The 18,837-nt window shown below is 38.8% G+C and overlaps 1 protein-coding gene across 1 annotated transcript; it reads left to right on the forward strand.

Annotated features, from left to right (window-relative positions):
* The first annotated feature begins 319 nt into the window (after positions 1 to 319).
* Positions 320 to 17,799, forward strand: zgc:162698 (Transmembrane protein 87A-like). The gene is made up of 21 exons (XM_067595516.1): positions 320 to 546; positions 3,554 to 3,626; positions 4,702 to 4,787; positions 4,928 to 5,047; positions 5,182 to 5,238; positions 6,230 to 6,298; positions 7,567 to 7,632; positions 8,451 to 8,589; positions 8,681 to 8,742; positions 8,833 to 9,016; positions 9,148 to 9,247; positions 9,333 to 9,426; positions 9,539 to 9,616; positions 11,330 to 11,438; positions 11,536 to 11,594; positions 12,194 to 12,297; positions 12,408 to 12,481; positions 12,877 to 12,938; positions 13,094 to 13,146; positions 13,233 to 13,263; positions 16,907 to 17,799. The coding sequence occupies exons 1-21, from the start codon at positions 415 to 417 to the stop codon at positions 16,946 to 16,948; spliced, it is 1,794 nt and encodes a 597-aa protein (XP_067451617.1). The 5' UTR covers positions 320 to 414; the 3' UTR covers positions 16,949 to 17,799.
* Positions 17,800 to 18,837: the final 1,038 nt, after the last annotated feature.

Raw genomic sequence — 18,837 nt, forward strand, 5'->3', positions numbered from 1 at the left:
ACTACTTATGTCTAATTTAATAATAAAATTAATAATAATAATAATAATAATAACAATAATAATAATAATAATAATAATAATGGTGGTGATGATGACGATGTTGATGGTGATGATGCAGTTTATTTATATAACACTCCATAAACCTCAAAGACGCTAAATGTATTTCGTGTATCCATTGTTTCAACTGTAATATCCTGACAACGCGACATAGCGGAAGCTGACTGCTGTGAACCTCTAAAGAAGAAGACGAAGAAGAAGAAGGAGCTGGAGCGACCAATCAGATTAGTCCGGGGCGTGGTCAAGCCGTCGCCATCCTAGGAAACGAAAACTCACACCCCGGAACCAGGAAGAGTCCAGCTTGTTGTGGGACGTCGTGGTTGATTTGCTGCTGGTTTCTTCGTCCTCCTGGCTCAAATGGCGAGCTCCGCGGGTCCGGACCGGGCCGGACCGGTGCTCTGGTCCCTGCTCCTGCTGGTACTTATGGGGCTCAGCGGGCCGATTGACGCCGCGTCCGAACCGGGGAAATGGATCCTGAACGTCGATAGCGTGAGTTTCCTCCTTGTGGCGGCTAGATGTTGTTTCTGAATCATTCAGCGGATAAATTCATGTGTTCACCTGCTTACAGGTGAAAATAAAGGAGCTCATGTGTTGCTATAATTTATTTTAGAGCCGCAGTTTCTCTTGTAAACAAGTTAAAACTCAGCTGGCGGATCCGAAACATGTAAACAACGTTAGCAAGCTGAACACAGCACATTTACTCAAGTACTGTACTCAAGTACAGCTTTGAGGTACTTGTACTTTACTTGAGTATTTCCATGTGATGTTACTTTATATTTCCACTAAACTACATTTCAGAGGGAAATATTGTACTTTCTACTCCACTACATTTAGCCTATTTGACAGCTTTAGTTACTTTTCAGATAAAGATTTGTAGTAAATAAAATGTAATACATGTGCAATAAAACAATTTTGTAATAAATTTTTGGCTTTTGACGTCTTACAAAAAGCAGTGTATAGTCGGGGTCATATTTCACATGTCTATGAGTTGTTAACAGCTCCACCAAATAGTGATTTTTCCCTCTAAACTTCTCACATGCTTTCATTTCAATAAATGTTCAAATGATCCAATATTTCAGCAAAAATCAAAGATTAGAGAAAAAGTCTAAAAACTGAAAACAGATTTGTGTATCAGAACTTTGTTTTTTCTTCTTTCCTCTCCCATTAATCATCTCACCACCCCTCAGATTTATCTGCTGACCCTTTGGAGGGGCCCCGACCCCTAGGTTGGGAACCACTGGACTAAACTAGCTAACTGTATATAAAGTAGTGTAAACTAGCTCCACCTCCAGCAGCTACAACAGTAACATGCTGCTCTAACACTGATGCTTCACTATTAATAATCTAATGATGTCATATATAATAATATATCAGTCAGAGGGACCAAACCACTACTTTTACTGCAATACTTTAACTACATCAAGCTCATAATATGAAAAGTTAAAGCTGGAAAAGCATTCGTATCTAAACTCTCTGCTATTTACTCACTGTAATCATTTCCTGCTGTTCATACAGGCCGTCTGAATGTGCCTTCTATGTAAGTGATGGAGGCCAAAATCCACAGTAGAGCTGCAATAATTACTCAACCTCAAATATGAATATGTTCTGGTTTCTTCAGTCTTCTATGACAGTTAACTGAACATCTCTGTGTTGTGGACTGTTGTCAGTCGGGACAAAACAAGACATTTGAGGCTGCAGGTTGAGGTTTCTGACATTTAATAGACCGTTAGTTACAGCTCTAATCGTTATTTGCAAATAAGTTCAACAGGGAAACACAAAGAGGGAATTTGTTGCTAAAAAAGACTGTAAATGTGTCAGATATCCTCTTGATATGCCTGACTCAGACCGCTTGGCCGGCAGACGTCTGGAGAATGCTTAGTATGCATCGTCCGGCCGGCGCGGGAATGTCACCACAGACATCAAAATTAAAATCTCCGTATACTGTGAAATACAAAATTATTCATCATCTGACGCTGATCGACTTAATCAGCGTCGTGTGAACTCATTTGGCTTGAATGTAACAAATGTTTATTTATATGTGAAAGTTTCACACTGCGGTTTTAAAGTGAAACTGAGACAACACCGACACACTCGACTGCTTCTTCTTCTCTCCCTTCTCAAACACACTCCGTCCAGTTTCATCCGTTCGGGGTTAAAACTTGTTCTTGCGGTTGTGCAGAAAGCGGGGTGTGTTCGTGTGTAAACAATAAGTCACATGATACAGACTCGCTGCTGACGCTGTGTGTGCGTGTTTATCGGTACACCTCAGTCCGTCTGACCGGACTCTATATATATATAAAGGTGTGTCCGTGACGTCACGTCATTGGTTTCTTCATAGAACAGAAAAATTGATGTTTTCAGCTTTGTTAAAACTGATGATGCTGATGATGGTGATGATGAAGGCTGTTGGTATCCGCTGTAAATGTTCCTGTTTCACTTTGAGTCACGGGTCAGTGACTCTGTCTTTCTTTTGACACGTGACGCTGAGGTTTTCTTCTGTGCATATTCAAAGATAAATGAGAAGTCGATCGGCAGAAAATTAAGATTAAGACACAATTTTGATAATCGATTAATCATTTTCAAGCAAAAATACCTGCAGTAATAACGTCCTGGCTCCAATTTTTATTTGTGAGTGTTTGCTGCTTTTATGTCTTTATTGTATAGAAAATAAAATGGCTTTTTTTCTAGGGTTGCAACTAACGATAATTTTCTTCATCGATTAATCTGTGTATTATTCTCTTGATTAATCGATTAGTTGTTCGGTCTATAAAATGTTGATCACTGTTTCCCAAAACCCAACATGACGTCTTCACGAGTTGTTTTGTCCCGAACAACAACCCAAAGATTCAGTTCACTGTCTCAGAGGATCAAAGAAAACTTGAAACAAAAATAGTTGGTGATTAATTTAATAGTTGACAACTAATCAATTAATCGACTAATCTTTGCAGCTCTACTTTTTTCAAATAATTTTCTGACATTTTATAGACCTGAAACGATTAATTGAGAAATTAAGAAAATAAAAGCTTTATTAAAAATCTGAAACATGATATTGAAGCTTTCTGACTGTATTTCAAGATAAATGAATATCAGCAACTGAACAGGACAATAACATTTCAACATTTCATCATTTTAATAGAGTTAAAGGACAAAAAGGTGATTTTATTAGCAGTTTAACACCCATGAAACTTTCACACTACTTCTATGTCTCCAGTAAAACATTTATCTTAGAATATGGACAGAAAGTTTAGTTTCTGCAGCACAGATCTCCCAGAAAATATAAAAACAGTTGAATATTTTTTATTCACAGAATTATTACTCGAAACAAAATGTCTTTGAATATTTGACTGTTAATGCCTGCTTTATGATTTAAAAATATAAATGTTTTACTCTCATTTATTTATGAATATTACTTCATCACTTATTTAATGCTGATGTTGCCTGTTTCAGACATTTTGACTCTTTAGTCTGATGGTGTGTTCGTGTTTATTTGTTCCAGGAAACTCTGAAGAAGCAGACCTTCTTCCTCTTCACTAAAACTCTGTTCAACAACAGCTTCATCCATCTGAAATGTAAGTAGATCCTCCTCACGACTAGAGCTGCTCTTCTTCTTCTTCTCACGTTTTATTCTTGACATCATCAGAGTCAGCTGAGAAGATGGATATCAGAGCGATCTCGGCTTAACTAACTCAGTTAAAAGTACAGTAATTAATCTGCAGTCTCAGCTTTAAGTTCAAATATAACTTAGTTTGAGCGTATTGTGGGAGTTAGTTACAATGCAGGGAACTTCCCCTTACTCCTCTTACTCGTCTTCCTCCTTCTCCGACCAGGTTTAAACGATTTCTGTTGTCACGGCGGTTAGAAAGATGGAGAGACTAATGAGAGAAGAGCCAGAGGAAAACTTTGACTCTGTGTGTTTACAGTGGGAGCACATTTCCTGTGACACACTACCTCCCCTTTACATCTAACAAACACACTAAACAAACTCACACTATGCACTGTGTCAACGTGACTTTGATTACAGTTCACAAGTGTGACTTTATGCTGCGTTTACCTGAGGTGGGAACAGGAATTTATGATCGTGTTGAGTTAGAGCTGATTGGTTGATCAACAGGAAATAAGAGCGGATGCTAAACGTGTCTGGTTCCAGCTTCATAAATGTGAATATTTACTGGTTTCTTTCATCCTCTGTGGCTGTAAACTGAACATCTTTTGAGTTGTGGACTGTTGATCGGGACAAAACAAGATATCTTAGGTTACATCTTGGCACTTTGGGAAACATTCATCAACATTTTTCACCATTTTCTGAGATTTTATAGGCCAAATTGATTCATTGAGTAAATAATAATAGAAATAAGTCGCAGCCCTGGATACAGCCATCTTCACAATAAATAAATGATTGTTGAATTATTAAAGAGATTAACAGACAAACTTGCATTGTTCATTAGTAGCATTACTTTATCTTTTTTGATTCAACAGTCTGTTATTGTTGTATTGATTTGAATTTCTCTCAATAGTCAGTGACGGTTTTCTCTCCTCAATGATGCAGGAAGTGAAATGTTGATTTAGTTTAGTCAAGCAACAGTTACAAGTTGCTAATCTGATCTGTGTGTGTGTGTGTGTGTGTGTGTGTGTTTGTATGGTCAGTGGGGGCAGAGAGCTGTAACGCCTCGTTAAACGTCTCGTGGTATCTGAGGAACTCGCACTGCTACGATGAAGTCTTCAGCCTGGACGTAAGACTCTATTCTCTGTTCTGCTGTGCTCTATTGATCCTAAACCCGACACAAACCTGGTCTCAGACCCAGACTTGCCGTTCTGCTTTGGTCTGATTTTTAGTGTGTTTGTTTGTTTGTTTGTTTGTTTGTGTCTCCAGGCAACGCAGGCAGCACTTTATTTCAGGTCGACAGAGGTCAAACCAGGAGGAGGAAGTGGTTTCTATGTCTTTCACCAATATTCTGCCATCGCCTGCGAGCCTCACACCAACCCTGACAGGGTGACACACACACACACACACACACACACACACACACACACACATACACACATACATTGCAAACAAACGAGTGATGAAGTGATCGTACCTGGTGATTGTATTTTTAAAGTGGGTGCGTTTGTTTTACTACACAGTTTGGCCTGGATGTCTTTGACACGAAAACTCAACTGATAATACCGCAGCAGGAACAGGTGAGACACTTCCTGTCTCTGTCTCTCTCTGCCTGTCTGTCTCAACCAGACTCTGCACTTTACAGTCCAACTGAAATTAAATTGCTTTTTTTTAAATCCACTACAGCTACATATCTGCTCTGTAAATTACTTGTCCTGTGAAATGTTTCCCTTGTTTTATATTATATTGATGAAGTACAGTTCTGTTATCCATGTACGTAACTGGAGTCTTTATTCCAATACAGCAAATTTGAATAAAGTGATAACATGTCGTTCTACCATCGGCAGAGCAGACGGTCACACTGAGCCTGATTGCATCCTGCTACACAACACAAGAGCCACAGACTCTGAACAACAACCCACATTAGCTTTCCTGCTGAAGTCTCCTTATCTAACTTACCAACATGAACACACGTCTTTTCCTGCAGCTTAGCTTGTTGAATGAGCCACCAGACAAACATTCACCAGGGGAAAAGTGCACCGCTAATGTCAGTTAGCAGGCTAGGCAGCTAATTAGCTGCTCAGCTGCAGCACATTAAACAGCATGTCTGCAAATGTCACTTCAGACCCGTTAGATGCTGATTTGTTCGTTGCTCTTCAAAATCCTTGTTAGTGACATTTTATTTGTCCATGACTTGTAGCTACAGTCGTTTGTTTACTTTTTCTCCGTTCTGTAGCTGTTCTCGGTGTAGCATCAGTAGCTTGCTAGCTGCTGTCAATCAAACACAGACACTAACACACCGGTTAGCCAGGTTCTGATATTTCCCAACCCTAATGATACAAAACTATTAACAATACATTTAAAAAACAAAAAGCGATGATTACATGTGATTTCAGTCGGACTACTTAAGTTTCCACCTCAAATTTAACCCTGAATTAGTTTGACACAGATTACTTCATGTACTGAAGACATCTGGAAGAGTTTTGAGATTTAAGATTTAATCTGTTTTATTATCACTCACTGTGGTTAAAAATATGTTCACTTTCCTCTGTTTTTTTTTTTTTTTTTTAGCCAATCACAGAGAAGACTTCAGGCAGCAGGAGGAGGAGGGGAGCTGTGATAGAGCATCCGAAACCAAAGGTCTGTACGTCCAACCAACTCACATCCAGTAGAGCAGAAAGTAGAAAAAACCAATAAAACATAAAGTAGAAAGCTGCAGTATGTTGGAGCCTCAGATGAACTGAAGTGAGTTTTTATTTTAAATATCACCAGCACAACCTTTTTTTTACCCCTTTGTTATTTAACTAAACTAATAAACTAAACCAATTATAAATAATTTGCAATAATACTGTAAAATCAGTGAAGTAACCATTTTCTTCATGCGTATAAATAAACATAATTTCTGTGAATATCCTCTCTGTTACTAATAGAAATCACAAGATGTGAACAGAGATGTTTGTATTGATATTGGAGATATTCTTCAATGAATCTTCAATAACTTAATAACATTTATTAGAGATTAATAGGTTATTTGCCAACCATTTTGATAATCAAGTCTTTTTTTTTTCTTTTTTTTTTAGAAAAAAAGTACTAATTCTCTGGTTCCAGCTTCTCAAATATGAATATTTTCTGGTTTCTTTGACAGTAAACTGAATATCTTTGAATTGTGGACTGGGTTGGGGGTGTTATAGAAATTATGATTACACTGTGAATGAGTGTTACTATTTTATCTAGATCGTGATCAGTAGTTCCTGTCTTGTACTGCAACTCTGCAACATCAGCAGACTCGTCAGCTGAGGTTAAAGGAAGTTCAGCATCATATATGTAAAAAGGAAGATGTAGAAAGAGACAAGGTGAGACAGGTCATCTGGGGGTCAGTTGGACAGGAGAACTGATAATAAAACCCAGTTATAAACGCTCCACTGGGAGCCTTTTTCTTTGTGCGTTGCACTGTGAAACGCTCCTTCTTGTACAAGAAAATAAATTCTGTTAAATTTTGATACTTCGGCTCCGGTCTCTATTGTTTAATGGTCATTAAGAAGAATTTTGTTTAACACTGGGAGACATTATCGCCATTTTTCACAATTTCCTGACATTTTATTTACCAAACAACTAATTGCTTAATCAAGAAAATAATCAACAGATCAACCAATAATGAAAATAATCATTAGTTGCAGCCCTTCAATTTAGTTATCAGCAATTTAATGTCGGGTTATCAGTTCCTCCAAAGTTCCAAAGTAGAAATGCAGAATTAAAGGTTCTCTTACAGTCCCTGATAGTTCAAAAATTAAAAAAGAATTAAAAAGATTAAAAGAATCCACTCTTTTGGAAGTTATCCATATATTTTTAGATGTTTTAATTATTAAATGTTTGAGCTTGTTTGACTGATTTGACTGTTTGTCTCTCAGGCTCCTGCAGCGGAGAAGTCAAACACTTCAGCAGAAACAGGGAAAGGCGGCGCCCCTCCTAAAAAGGTCAGTCAGTCTGTACGGTTCGATCAGCTCAACCCGCTTATTACATCAGGCTGAAAGAGTCACGTTTGAGCAGGAGGTTGCTGGTTTGAATCCTATGATTATAGGTGTGCTATTACAGAACAGAGTTTAACCTGCAAAGCCAGGACACCAAGACACCTTCATGTCCGGTGATATTTCAGCAACGCTTTATTTTACAGGTTCTTTAATTTCATACTAATTCCCTGCTCATTTTTATGTAATTTACAGATATTTGAAGGTTTCTTTTTTACAGAAACAGTGGTGCAACTTATAAGAAAAATTTTATGTAAAATTTGCTAAAAAATTAGCCATTAAATACCTGCAAATCACTCAGAAAATTTCAGTAACACTTAATTTTACAGGTCCTTTAATTTCATACTAATTTCCTGCTCATTTTTATGTAATTTACAGATATTTAAAGGTTTTTTTTCAAGGACATTTTGCAGAAACGGTGGTGCAAATTATAAGAAAAATTTTATGTAAAATTAGCCATTAAATACCTGCAAATCACTCCGAAAATTTCTAGGAAATTAGTATAAAATTAAGGGACCTGTGAGAATATCGATATTTTCTCTCCATCCAGCGAAGGAGCAGCGGTTTTACTCCTCATTTTCTCTCCTTCCAGGAAAAAAAATGAGTGATTCTCTCTCTTTAAGCAAAGTTTTAATACCAAACTCTGCACCCTAAATGCCTAAAACATAACATTTGTGTGTTCAGACACACAAATGTTATTCTTCTATTTGAACTCACAGTTACTTTATATCTTGATGTTAAAGCTCTTCTGTCTCGTTGCTCAAAAGGCTCTTCATCCTCACTTCGATGCAGTGGCGGAGAGCTGGGAGGACGGACCCTACATGTTCATCCTGAGCATCAAAGAGATCAAAGACAGGAGCCGAGCCCCCGACCCCGCCAACCCTCCGGCGCCCTGGAATCTACAGCGTCAGTCACACGATCAGACACTTTGTCTGAATGTAGAAAAGCAGTAAAACAGAGCAGATTCAATATCTGTTTGTGTGTTTGTGTGTTGCAGTGCAGATCAGCATGAGGGGTCCTCATGACTTCATATCAGCCTCTGAATGGCCTCTGATGGTGGTAAGAACACACGCAGCGAAACGTTCCAGATTACACCGTACCTCAAACGCACCACACTCTGAGTAGTAAAACCCCTCTTCCTGTTTCCAGTTCTACATGGTGATGTGTATCGTCTACGTGCTGCTGGCGTTGCTGTGGTTGGTCCTGTCGGCATGTTACTGGAGGGATCTGCTCAGGATCCAGTTCTGGATCGGAGGAGTCATCTTCCTGGGCATGTTGGAGAAAGCCGTTTACTACGCCGAGTTTCAGAGCATCAGATACGACGGCTTGTCTGGTAGGTGAAGACACACACACACACACACACACACACACACACACACGGAGGTGATTTCTCTTCTATGTGGCGCTGAGCGGAGCGTTGTGATGTTCAGGAGGTGTAAGGACTTGTAATGTTTCCTCCTGCAGTCCAGGGGGCGGTGGTGTTCGCTGAGGTCCTCTCCGCAGTCAAGAGGACTCTGGCCAGGGTGCTGGTGATCATCGCCAGCCTGGGATACGGCATCGTCAAGTTAGTATCATCTTTCCAAAACCCTTTGGGATTTGTAGTTTTTCATATAGTCTCTGTATACATTGTTCTCTGGTCTCTCCACCAGGCCCAGACTGGGCGCGTTGCTCCACAGAGTAGTCGGAGTCGGTCTGCTCTACCTGATCTTCTCCATCGTCGAGGGGATCCTACGAGTCAACGCTGTAAGTCTCACACACACACACACACACTGCAGCAGCACCATGTGAGAGTGTGTGTGTGTGTGTGTGTGAGAGAGAGAGAGAGTGTGTGTGTCTAACTTGTCTCTCTCTCCAGGATCGAGGCGACAACACCAGCAGTAGAGTTTTGTGTGACATAGTGCTGGCCTTCACTGACTCCTGTATTGTCTGGTGGATATCCTTTAACATGTTCACACACACACACAAACACACACAATCAAGGATAAAACAATCAGGATGAAGGACAGAAACTTTGCAATAAGGCAGCCTGACCTTTTGTTGGCGTGTTATTTTGATAACTAATTGATAAATAAAACCAAAATAAAAGTCATATCCCAACAAATACTCTTACAAAAATGAAAAAAAAACTCAATAAATATGAGTTTATTGTAACTGTTCCAATAATGAAATTATTAAGGAAACTTCAAAACCTGTGTGGAGTTTATTTTAAGGTCGGATCCTCTGTCGGTACTGGAGCTCGTTAAGGAGAAACTGGCCTTAATTAGTCTACAACATATAAAAATGTGGTAGGGATGGTGGTGAAAGCTTTAAACATTGGTGTTGTACTAGAAAATAAACTATAGCCTTTATTGTCACATTTATAAGATTAATATCAAATATTAATATTATTGTAATATATTGATTTACAGCGATTAGATCGTTATTGGTTATCGGCCTTATATTATATAATATATAATTCTATATTAATGCATCTCTAATTAATTAAGTGTCTGTTTTTGTGATATACAGTCTAATGCTTCACCTTCATCTATCAGTGATGGTGCAAAATGGTGATTTATAAGTGAAATCTTAATTTAGTTTTTTACTTATGTTATAGCTACAAGTACTTTTACTTCTGTTCAAGTAGTTGTTTTTATAAAGTGTCAGTGAAATCTTTTAACAGATGCTCTTCTCCACATCAAAAGTAACAACACTTGAGGACACTTCCTGTCAACTATCAGTCGTTGTTCACTGTCGATGTCGCCTGCTGCCACCAGAGGGGCCGATGAAAAGCTTAAAGCTGCCGTGTTTGCTCTCTTTCTGTCTTTCTGTCTGGATTCAGGCTCGTTGCTGCTCGGTTTGTTCTGCAGGTTTGATTTCAGGAAGTTGTTTGTTCTGTTAGTTTTTGTTGGGTGGGTTTTACCACATCAGACAAAAATGCCTCAAAGTTGAGTCTGTTTTAAAACTGAATGATGAGTAAACCCCACCCGGTTGCTGCGCCCAGTCAAGCAAAACAAACTTTAGATGTAATTGTAGCTGCTAATTGACCCGAGTGTACGCTCTGTCTGCATTTCTGTTCTCTCCTCTCTTATCCTTCCTCATCCTCCTCCTCCTCCTCCTCCTCTCTTTCCTGCAACGCCACTCTGTTTCCCTCCTGCCTTCCTCCTTTCCTCCTCTCCCTCCTTCTGTCGTCACTTTCCATCCACTCCCCCCCCCCCTTCCCTTCCCTTTCTTCTTCCTCTTCTTCTTCTTCTTCTTCTTCTTCTCTCTTTCTTTTCTTTCTCCTCTAGGCTGAAGATGATGTAGTTCTCCTGGCTGCTATCCCTCTGGCTGTACTCGACTCTACCCTCTGCTGGTGGATATCCGCTACTGCAGCTTCCCCCCCCCCCCCCCCCCAGAAATTTTTGCTTCCTCTCTCCCCCTTTTAAAATGTTTTCTTGTTTGTTTGTTTTTTTCTCTGCTCTGTTCGCCTACATGTGTCGTTATTGTCCGAGCAGGAACCCCTGCACGCTCACGGTTAATGTCATGAAATGAACTCAAATGCAACCGGACCAACAGGATTGTGGGATAGCACAAAGTGTGAATGTATCAGTTTGGACCTTATCGTTACAGTGATTTAATCAATAGAAAGTGTTTCCCGGTTGATATTCCTTGACTGTGTCATCACATCTTTGTGAGTCTGGCTCAGACGATGAAGCTGCTGAGGCTGAGGAGGAACGTGGTGAAGCTCTCTCTCTACAGACACTTCACCAACACGCTCATCTTCGCCGTCATAGGTATAAAAAAAAAAAAAATGTGTGTTTGTGTGTTGTGGGGGGGGGATTGAACTTTTGTTGAACTCTCTTTAAATCTTTGTATGTGTTTGTCTTCCAGCGTCAGTCATCTTCATCATTTGGACCACCAAGACCTTCAAGATGTCTAAATGTCAGTCTGTAAGTAGTTTTAATAGATTTATTCCTGTCTGTTTATTTTTTAATTTCTATTTATTTGAAAGAAGAACAGTAATTAGCTAAACTGAGGAATTATGAAGTGTAAAATCTTTACTTTACACACAGTTTAACAGTTGAACAGTTGATGGTTTTGGTTAAATAATAAGAAAAGTAAACACATCCTGTCTCGTCCTTCAAGTCTTTGATAACTTTTTCAGTATTTAATGAGACGACCTTAACGAAGTGCTTCAAGTGCCAAAACAAATCCATAAAAACACGCTTTAGTCGCAGACAAAGGCATTAAAAAAACTTTAGGAGACGTTATGTTCCTCTCAAATCTTATTTACTGTTGCAGATTAGCAGCATATACACATAATCTTTAGTCGACATGGTTGATAAAGTCTGTGTTTGGGGATTAATGGTGATTTCAGGAGTTCAAGTCAACTTTCAGAGGATAATAAGATAGTTTGTTTAGTTTTAAATACATCCAGTATTCAGCTGAATATCTTCTTTCATTTTATTCACTGAATTAATTAATTAAAGCCTTTAGAAGTGTTTTTTTTATATATATATATATATTAAAAATGTTCTTCTGTCTATAGGACTGGAGGGAGCTGTGGATAGATGACGCTTTCTGGCGCTTCCTGTTCTCCCTCATCCTATTGGTCATCATGTTCCTATGGCGACCGTCGGCCAATAACCAGAGGTGTGTTAGAGAGAGAGAGAGAGTCTGAGGTGTTGCTGATATTTTGTTTTCTTGTAATCTGTGCAAGTAAAGCCAGTGTCTCTCTCTCTCTCTCTCTCTCTTTGCAACAGGTACGCCTTCAGCCCTCTGATGGATGAAGAGAGCGAGGAAGAGGAGAAGGAGCCCATGATGAACGAGGCTTTCGGTCAGACATCTTCCTCTCCTACTGTCTATACCTACTATATGAAGGAAGGGAGGCTCCTTAACTGTCTCTTCATATGATTATCTAACTTGTCTCCTTATGTTGAGACTTTTTTTTGCCCTTTAAGCTACTGTTTACAAGGTCAAGAATACAAATTCAAACTCAACTTTATTTAGTTTCTACAGTGACAGTAGACACTAATGAATGACATAAACGTGCTAGTGTTCCTCATCAGCAAAAACAAACAAGAAAGAAACATAAAATCAGACAAAATCTAAAAACTTTCCCTCCTTTCATTAGTTCAAAGTGACATTTATGTTTATGTGTTACACAAAGTCATAAACGTGACTTCAGTACGTCCTCACCTCTGTATTGTTTTCATCCGTTTGTCTCTCCAGAGGGGATGAAGATGAGGGGAATGAAGAACGAGACGAACGGCACGGCCAAAGCCAACAAAGTGGTGAGTGACGATGAAACGCTCTCAGCTCACAGGAAACACTTTCACACCGACAGCAGCCACTTACAAGACTGATTATCTTTTATTATCCATCTACTGCAGAACCAGTTTAAGAGATAAAACATCACATCATCACTCTGTTGTTTTTTTTTTTCCAGGATGAGGATCTGAAATGGGTTGAAGAGAACATCCCGTCATCTATGGCAGACGTGTAAGTCGACATGATCATTACATATGTCATAAATTAATATTATTCAGATGTGTCGCTGAAAATCCTTTTTTTTTCCCTCCTCACAGCGCTCTGCCGCCTCTGCTGGACTCTGATGAGGTGAGTCGTACTTTTCTTCATAACTGCACACACAGACGATACGACGAAATATTATTATTATTCAGAAAATCAGAAAAAAAGAATACTAGTAGGTTAGTTTTTGAAAGCAGTAGTTTACTGACCGTTGACTCTGACTGACATAGATGCAGAGTTTTACCGTTTAGATAAAAATAAGTGATACTGTATAGTATGTCAGGTATGAAAGGAAAGCTGTTGTTGTCAAATCACTCTTTATTTTAAAGAATCTCTTTAACCTGAAAATAATAGTGAAGTAAAAGTTATATTTGCACCTTTTTCAGTTATTGTTAATTGTCTGGTTGAGACAGATGAGAAAATACCAGAAAAACCCTCAAATTCCTCCAATAATCTAACCTCAAATGCAACATAAGTTTGTCGTAAAACGTGTTAATGTCCAAGAACGATCAGTCAAACTGCAGGTAACAACACAGACAAAAAAGGCATTTTTCACGTCACATGACTTTTAAAGGTGCAGTGTGTAGAATTTATTGACATCTAGCAGAACGGACTCGGCAGAAATGGAATATAATATTCATAAATATGTTTTAATTAGTGTATAATCATCTGAAAATAAGATTTGTTATGTTTTCTTTAGCTTAGAATGAGCCCTTTATATCTACATAGGGAGCAGGTCTTCTTCCACGGAGCCCGCCATGTTGCGCTGCCATGTTTCTACAGTAGCCCAGAAGGGACAAACTAAACACTGGCTGTAGAGAGAGGGGGCTTTTGGTTCTCCTACATGCTTGGAAGGAGAGGGGGGGAGGGGTATTCGGTTGGTTGCAATCTGCAGCCTCACTGCTAGATGACACTAAATCCTACAAACTGGTCCTTTAATTAGATAAATTATCAGATAATCCGTATGCACACACACACACACACACACACACACACACACACACACACACACACAGAGTTGAGGAACATCTCAAACCTGTGACTCACCGAAGCAGAAAACGTGTTCATCATATCTGTCGTTCTCATAACGAGCAGCAGGGGGCGCCAAACAATCAGCAGAGAGCAGCTGTTGCCACGGTTACATCACACTGTTGTTTATCCTCTTCTCTGTTGTCATGGCGAGCAGAATAATGTGACGGCAATGAGCCTGTGTGTGTGTGTGTTTGGCGTGTTGGTGCTGCTGCAGCCGCCGAGCGTCATACTGAACAAAATATAAAACAAACATCTGAAGTTAAAGGTGAATCCTTCATAAACTGGTCAGATAATGTCCTACCAGACACCACATCTCTTTATCTCCTCTGTTGACTGGTCATTCCGACTATTTTTTTAACCATTTTCCAAATTATTTACTCTTTGATCTCGGAGCTGAACCTTTTTTAAGTGATCCAGCAATCAACAAAGTGCCTCTTATGTAAAATCAATTTCTTATGTAAGCTGCTGAGAGATATTAAAACCCATAGAAAATATTAAGTACTAACACACTAGAATGATCTTTGTAGGGGAAAAAAAGGGAAGGAAGTGACATTAAATTAATCGCCAACTATTTTGATAATCGATTAATTGTTTTGAGTCATTTTTTAAGAAAATAATGTCCAAATTCTCTTATTCTAGCTTCTTAAATATGAATATTTTCTGTTTTTTTTAGTCCTCTATGACAGTAAACTGATTATCTTTGACTTATATATCTCTGGGAAACACTGATCGACATTTTTTCACCATTTTCTGATATTTTATAGACCAAATAAGTAATCAAATAATCAAGAAAATGCTTAGATGCAGCCCCACACATAAATGATTTTGTGTTTTTAACCTGCAGGTTGTTTGACATGAACACACACAATGTGATGCATCTCATTGAGTATTATTAGATGAAATTAAGGGGAAATAATTGCCTTAACTTCTACTTATGTCCTCATGACAGATTACGTAATGTATTCTTGTTATTCAAGAATTAAATTAAGGAGAATCCTGATCCTAACCTGCCTATTATCGCTATCATGACAAATTATGTAATATATCATTATTAAGGGCGGAATTAAAGGAAATTGCTTCTTCACTCTTCTTCTACAACCTCAATGCTCAGAAACACTACGTCAGCGCTTCTCAAACTTTTTTTTTTTTTTTTTCCTGTTTCCCTTTGAAAGCCAAAAGGAAGTCATCCCGCCCCCGTGTAAACTTGAGACTCGTATATTTTGTGTCTTTTATGTCTTTTGTAACTACGTCGGATTTTTGGGGTGACATCTTTGATCAATGACAGTCGCCTTTTTTTTCTTTTTTTTATCCCCCTGTCAGAAGTTTTTGAGCTTGATTTGTCGAACACAGGCTGCTGAAGCCTCGTATTGGCTTTAGTTGAATTTTTGGAAACAGTTAAAGGACGGTTTCACAGTTTTTTGACAGTCAGGAGCCCAAATGAGCATTGAAACATGTTTTTATTGCTGTAATCATTCCTCCTCTTCATACTGACCATTACAGTCTAAGTGATGGGAGACAAAAAAGTGTAGTTATTGTCGAGTTAGTCTTACACAGACTCTAATGTGGTTCATCCTGATCATTTTTAAGGTAAGAAATAGGGAGAAATAAGAGAATAAGAGTCCGTTGACATTTTAAAAGAAGAAGAAGAAGGTTTTCTTTTGTAGCAAACCAAGAAGTACAGCTAGCTTCCCCTCCTGACCAGACTTCTTGTTAAAACCGGACAAATTGGCCCCTCTACATGTCATCTTAAATCTCTTCTGTCAGTCTGTGGGTTTCATCCATCTGCAACAAAAAAAGGGAATCGTCTTAACAATGTCAACGGGGGAAAAAGACGGAGAGACGGACGGACGGAAGAGGAGATGAGGAAGGATAGAGGATAGCGTGATTCATAAAGTCTGAAATACCGTCCGTCCGTCAAATAGTCTGCCAGTGATTTATAGATGGAAGGGGAAGAAGATAAAAACGGCAGCAAACTGTCCCCCCCCCCCCTTCCCCTGTCTGGACCAATCAGGAGCAGCAGTGTCACCTCACTGTGAACATAGAGAGAGGTTTCTGTAAGGACGTTTCTAAAGCTTCTAAAGTTTGGATTTCCAGACAGGAAAGCAAAATTAACTATGAAGAGTCAACTTTAACTAAGAGTCAGCTTTAGAGCAGCAATGATTAGCTGATCAATGGAAAATTAATCATTATTTAAAGCAAAAATGCCACAAAATTAGCTGGTTTTAGCGTCTCAGATGAGAAGTTGTGACGTTTTTCTTCATCATACATGATATAAACTTATAAACTGAATATCTCTGAGTGTTTGACTCTCAGTCATTGGGAAATTATAAAAGGTGTTTTTTTTAATTTAAACGGACATTTTATGGACAAAACAATCAATTGATTCATGAAGAATGAAGCAGAATAATTCATTTCAGTCAACTTTGTGTTCTTGGAGAGACGTTTGGAGTTTTCATTCATGTAAAAGTTTGAAACTATTTGACAAGTTATTAACATCATCCTTCTGTCATCCAGAGCAATCTAATAAATACTGATACATTATAAAATAATCATTCTAGATGTTAAGTTTGTTCTTATATTTACACATTTTAGGGATTTAAAACCATTTACCACCATTTCCAATAACATTTAGTTTTCCAAAATGGCTGCCACACAGAGACTCCTTAACTATAACGACTGTGTGTTCTTCTGTTTGCAGGAAACCATGACGACTAAGTTTGAGATGTCCAAGATGGAGTGAAGTAGTAGAAGAAGAAGAAGAAAAAGATGGTTGGGATGATGTTTGACAAACACACCGGTCTGATGGATAAATAATAACAGGATATATTGTGTATGAGGTGGAGTGAAACTAAATGCACATGAGGAAGAAAAACTGATGGATGAAAGAGGGAACGTGGAGAAGAAGGAGTGTTTTCTTTGGGAGACGACGGAGGTGTCGGTATGTGATTTAATCCCTGAATTTATGAGCTTTGTAAGCCTTGATTGTACATACACTGGGAGACAAATCCATCACAGCGGCACACAGATGCTTTTTATTTTTTTCTTTTTATTGCCTGTTTGTATTTATATCTCTATACATATATATATATACAGTATATTTTGACAAATTTGATGTTTAATGAGGATCTCTGCTACAGAGCGGCTCATTTGCCTTTTCACTGTTTACATGCAGAAAATGTGATTTTCAGATCTCGTCTTGTCAGATATTTTGTGTTTCTTCACTGTTTGACACGACAGTAGCTCCTCCTCTTCTCTCTCTGCTGTTGTTGATATATTGTTTTTTTTTTTAAGTTGACGCAGTTCCATACATGTTGCGTGAGTCATTCGGATCCTTTCGAACTGTAAAAAAACCAAAGTTGTGAATCAAAAGCGGAGAAAAAAAAAAAACATGGATGTGAATGAAAATAAATTTCTCTCTTAATTTGTCTTTTTTTTTTTTGGAGGTTTCCATTTATCGTTCCAGCTGCTTCCTGTGCAGTTTGAACCATTAAATTTGTTCACATTATGATCAATTCTCTTCATAAAGTTACTGACACTTCACACAGACTGTGTGCTTTGGCTGAGTGGGAAATTATTTTATAGCTTTACTTTGTCTTTTAGCAGTAAAAAAAAAAAAGATGAGATGTGCTGCATCCGGCTGATTAAAAATGTAGAATATCTTTTATTCGCTTTAAAGAAATACATCCCTGGTTTCATTGTTTCATCGTTAACTAACTGCAGCTGTTGCAGTTAGAGTCGCATCGCTTTACATCGTACGCACCGCGTGTATCACTAGCATACAGCACGCTAAAGAGCCCCAATGCACCAAACCAACAGTCAGCCAATGAAGGACACCAGGTCGTTGTTGAGCGCCTGTTGTTGATGGTTCAGCCTGTTGAAGCAGCTCATAGAGATCACTGATTGGTTGTTCAGCCACAAGAATCAAAGATGTCGCACATTTAGCAGTTTCTCTTTGTTTTAATTAACCTTTAAGACGACACCAGTGCAGAGCAAAGCCAAACTTTACAGTGATTTTTCTGGAGTGAAACTGGTTGGCTGGTTTATTATTACTTATTCTTATTATTCTTTAACTTTCTGTGATATTTTTTTGGATTAGGAACAAACTACAGACATATTGGTCAACTGTAGCCTTTAGGGTGTGTTTAAATAAGCAAATGATAGTCGGCGAAGAGTTCTTTGAGGTCAGCTTAGTGTGTCGCGACCTGAAGATGAGTCCAGCCTCTTCATCCTCTGTCTGTCTCCATTTAGCTTTAAACTAAGAATATATATTTTTTAAAGGGAAACCCTGCCAAACAAACCCACAGTGTGTTACTTTATTGTCTTACTCGATCACACACACACACTGACTCACACACACATATTACTCCTGTCCCGCTCTCATGTGTGCTGTTTTCTGTGACGGCGCTCATTATTACTCTGAGTGGCCTGTACAGCCAGCAGCCAGCTCTTTATATGTGTGTGTGTGTGTGTGTGTGTGTGTGTGTGAACATATATATTGTGTGTGTGTGCTCCAGCCTGTTAAGTGGTGACAGTAACTTGTCTGAATGGACTAAACGCTCCATACATCATCCTGTTCAGCCGCAGGGAAAAGTCCACTCCCGCTCTCCGCTGTCCCGTCAGCCTGCAGCA

Source organism: Thunnus thynnus, chromosome 7, assembly GCF_963924715.1.
Source record: "Thunnus thynnus chromosome 7, fThuThy2.1, whole genome shotgun sequence".
NCBI lineage: Eukaryota > Metazoa > Chordata > Actinopteri > Scombriformes > Scombridae > Thunnus > Thunnus thynnus.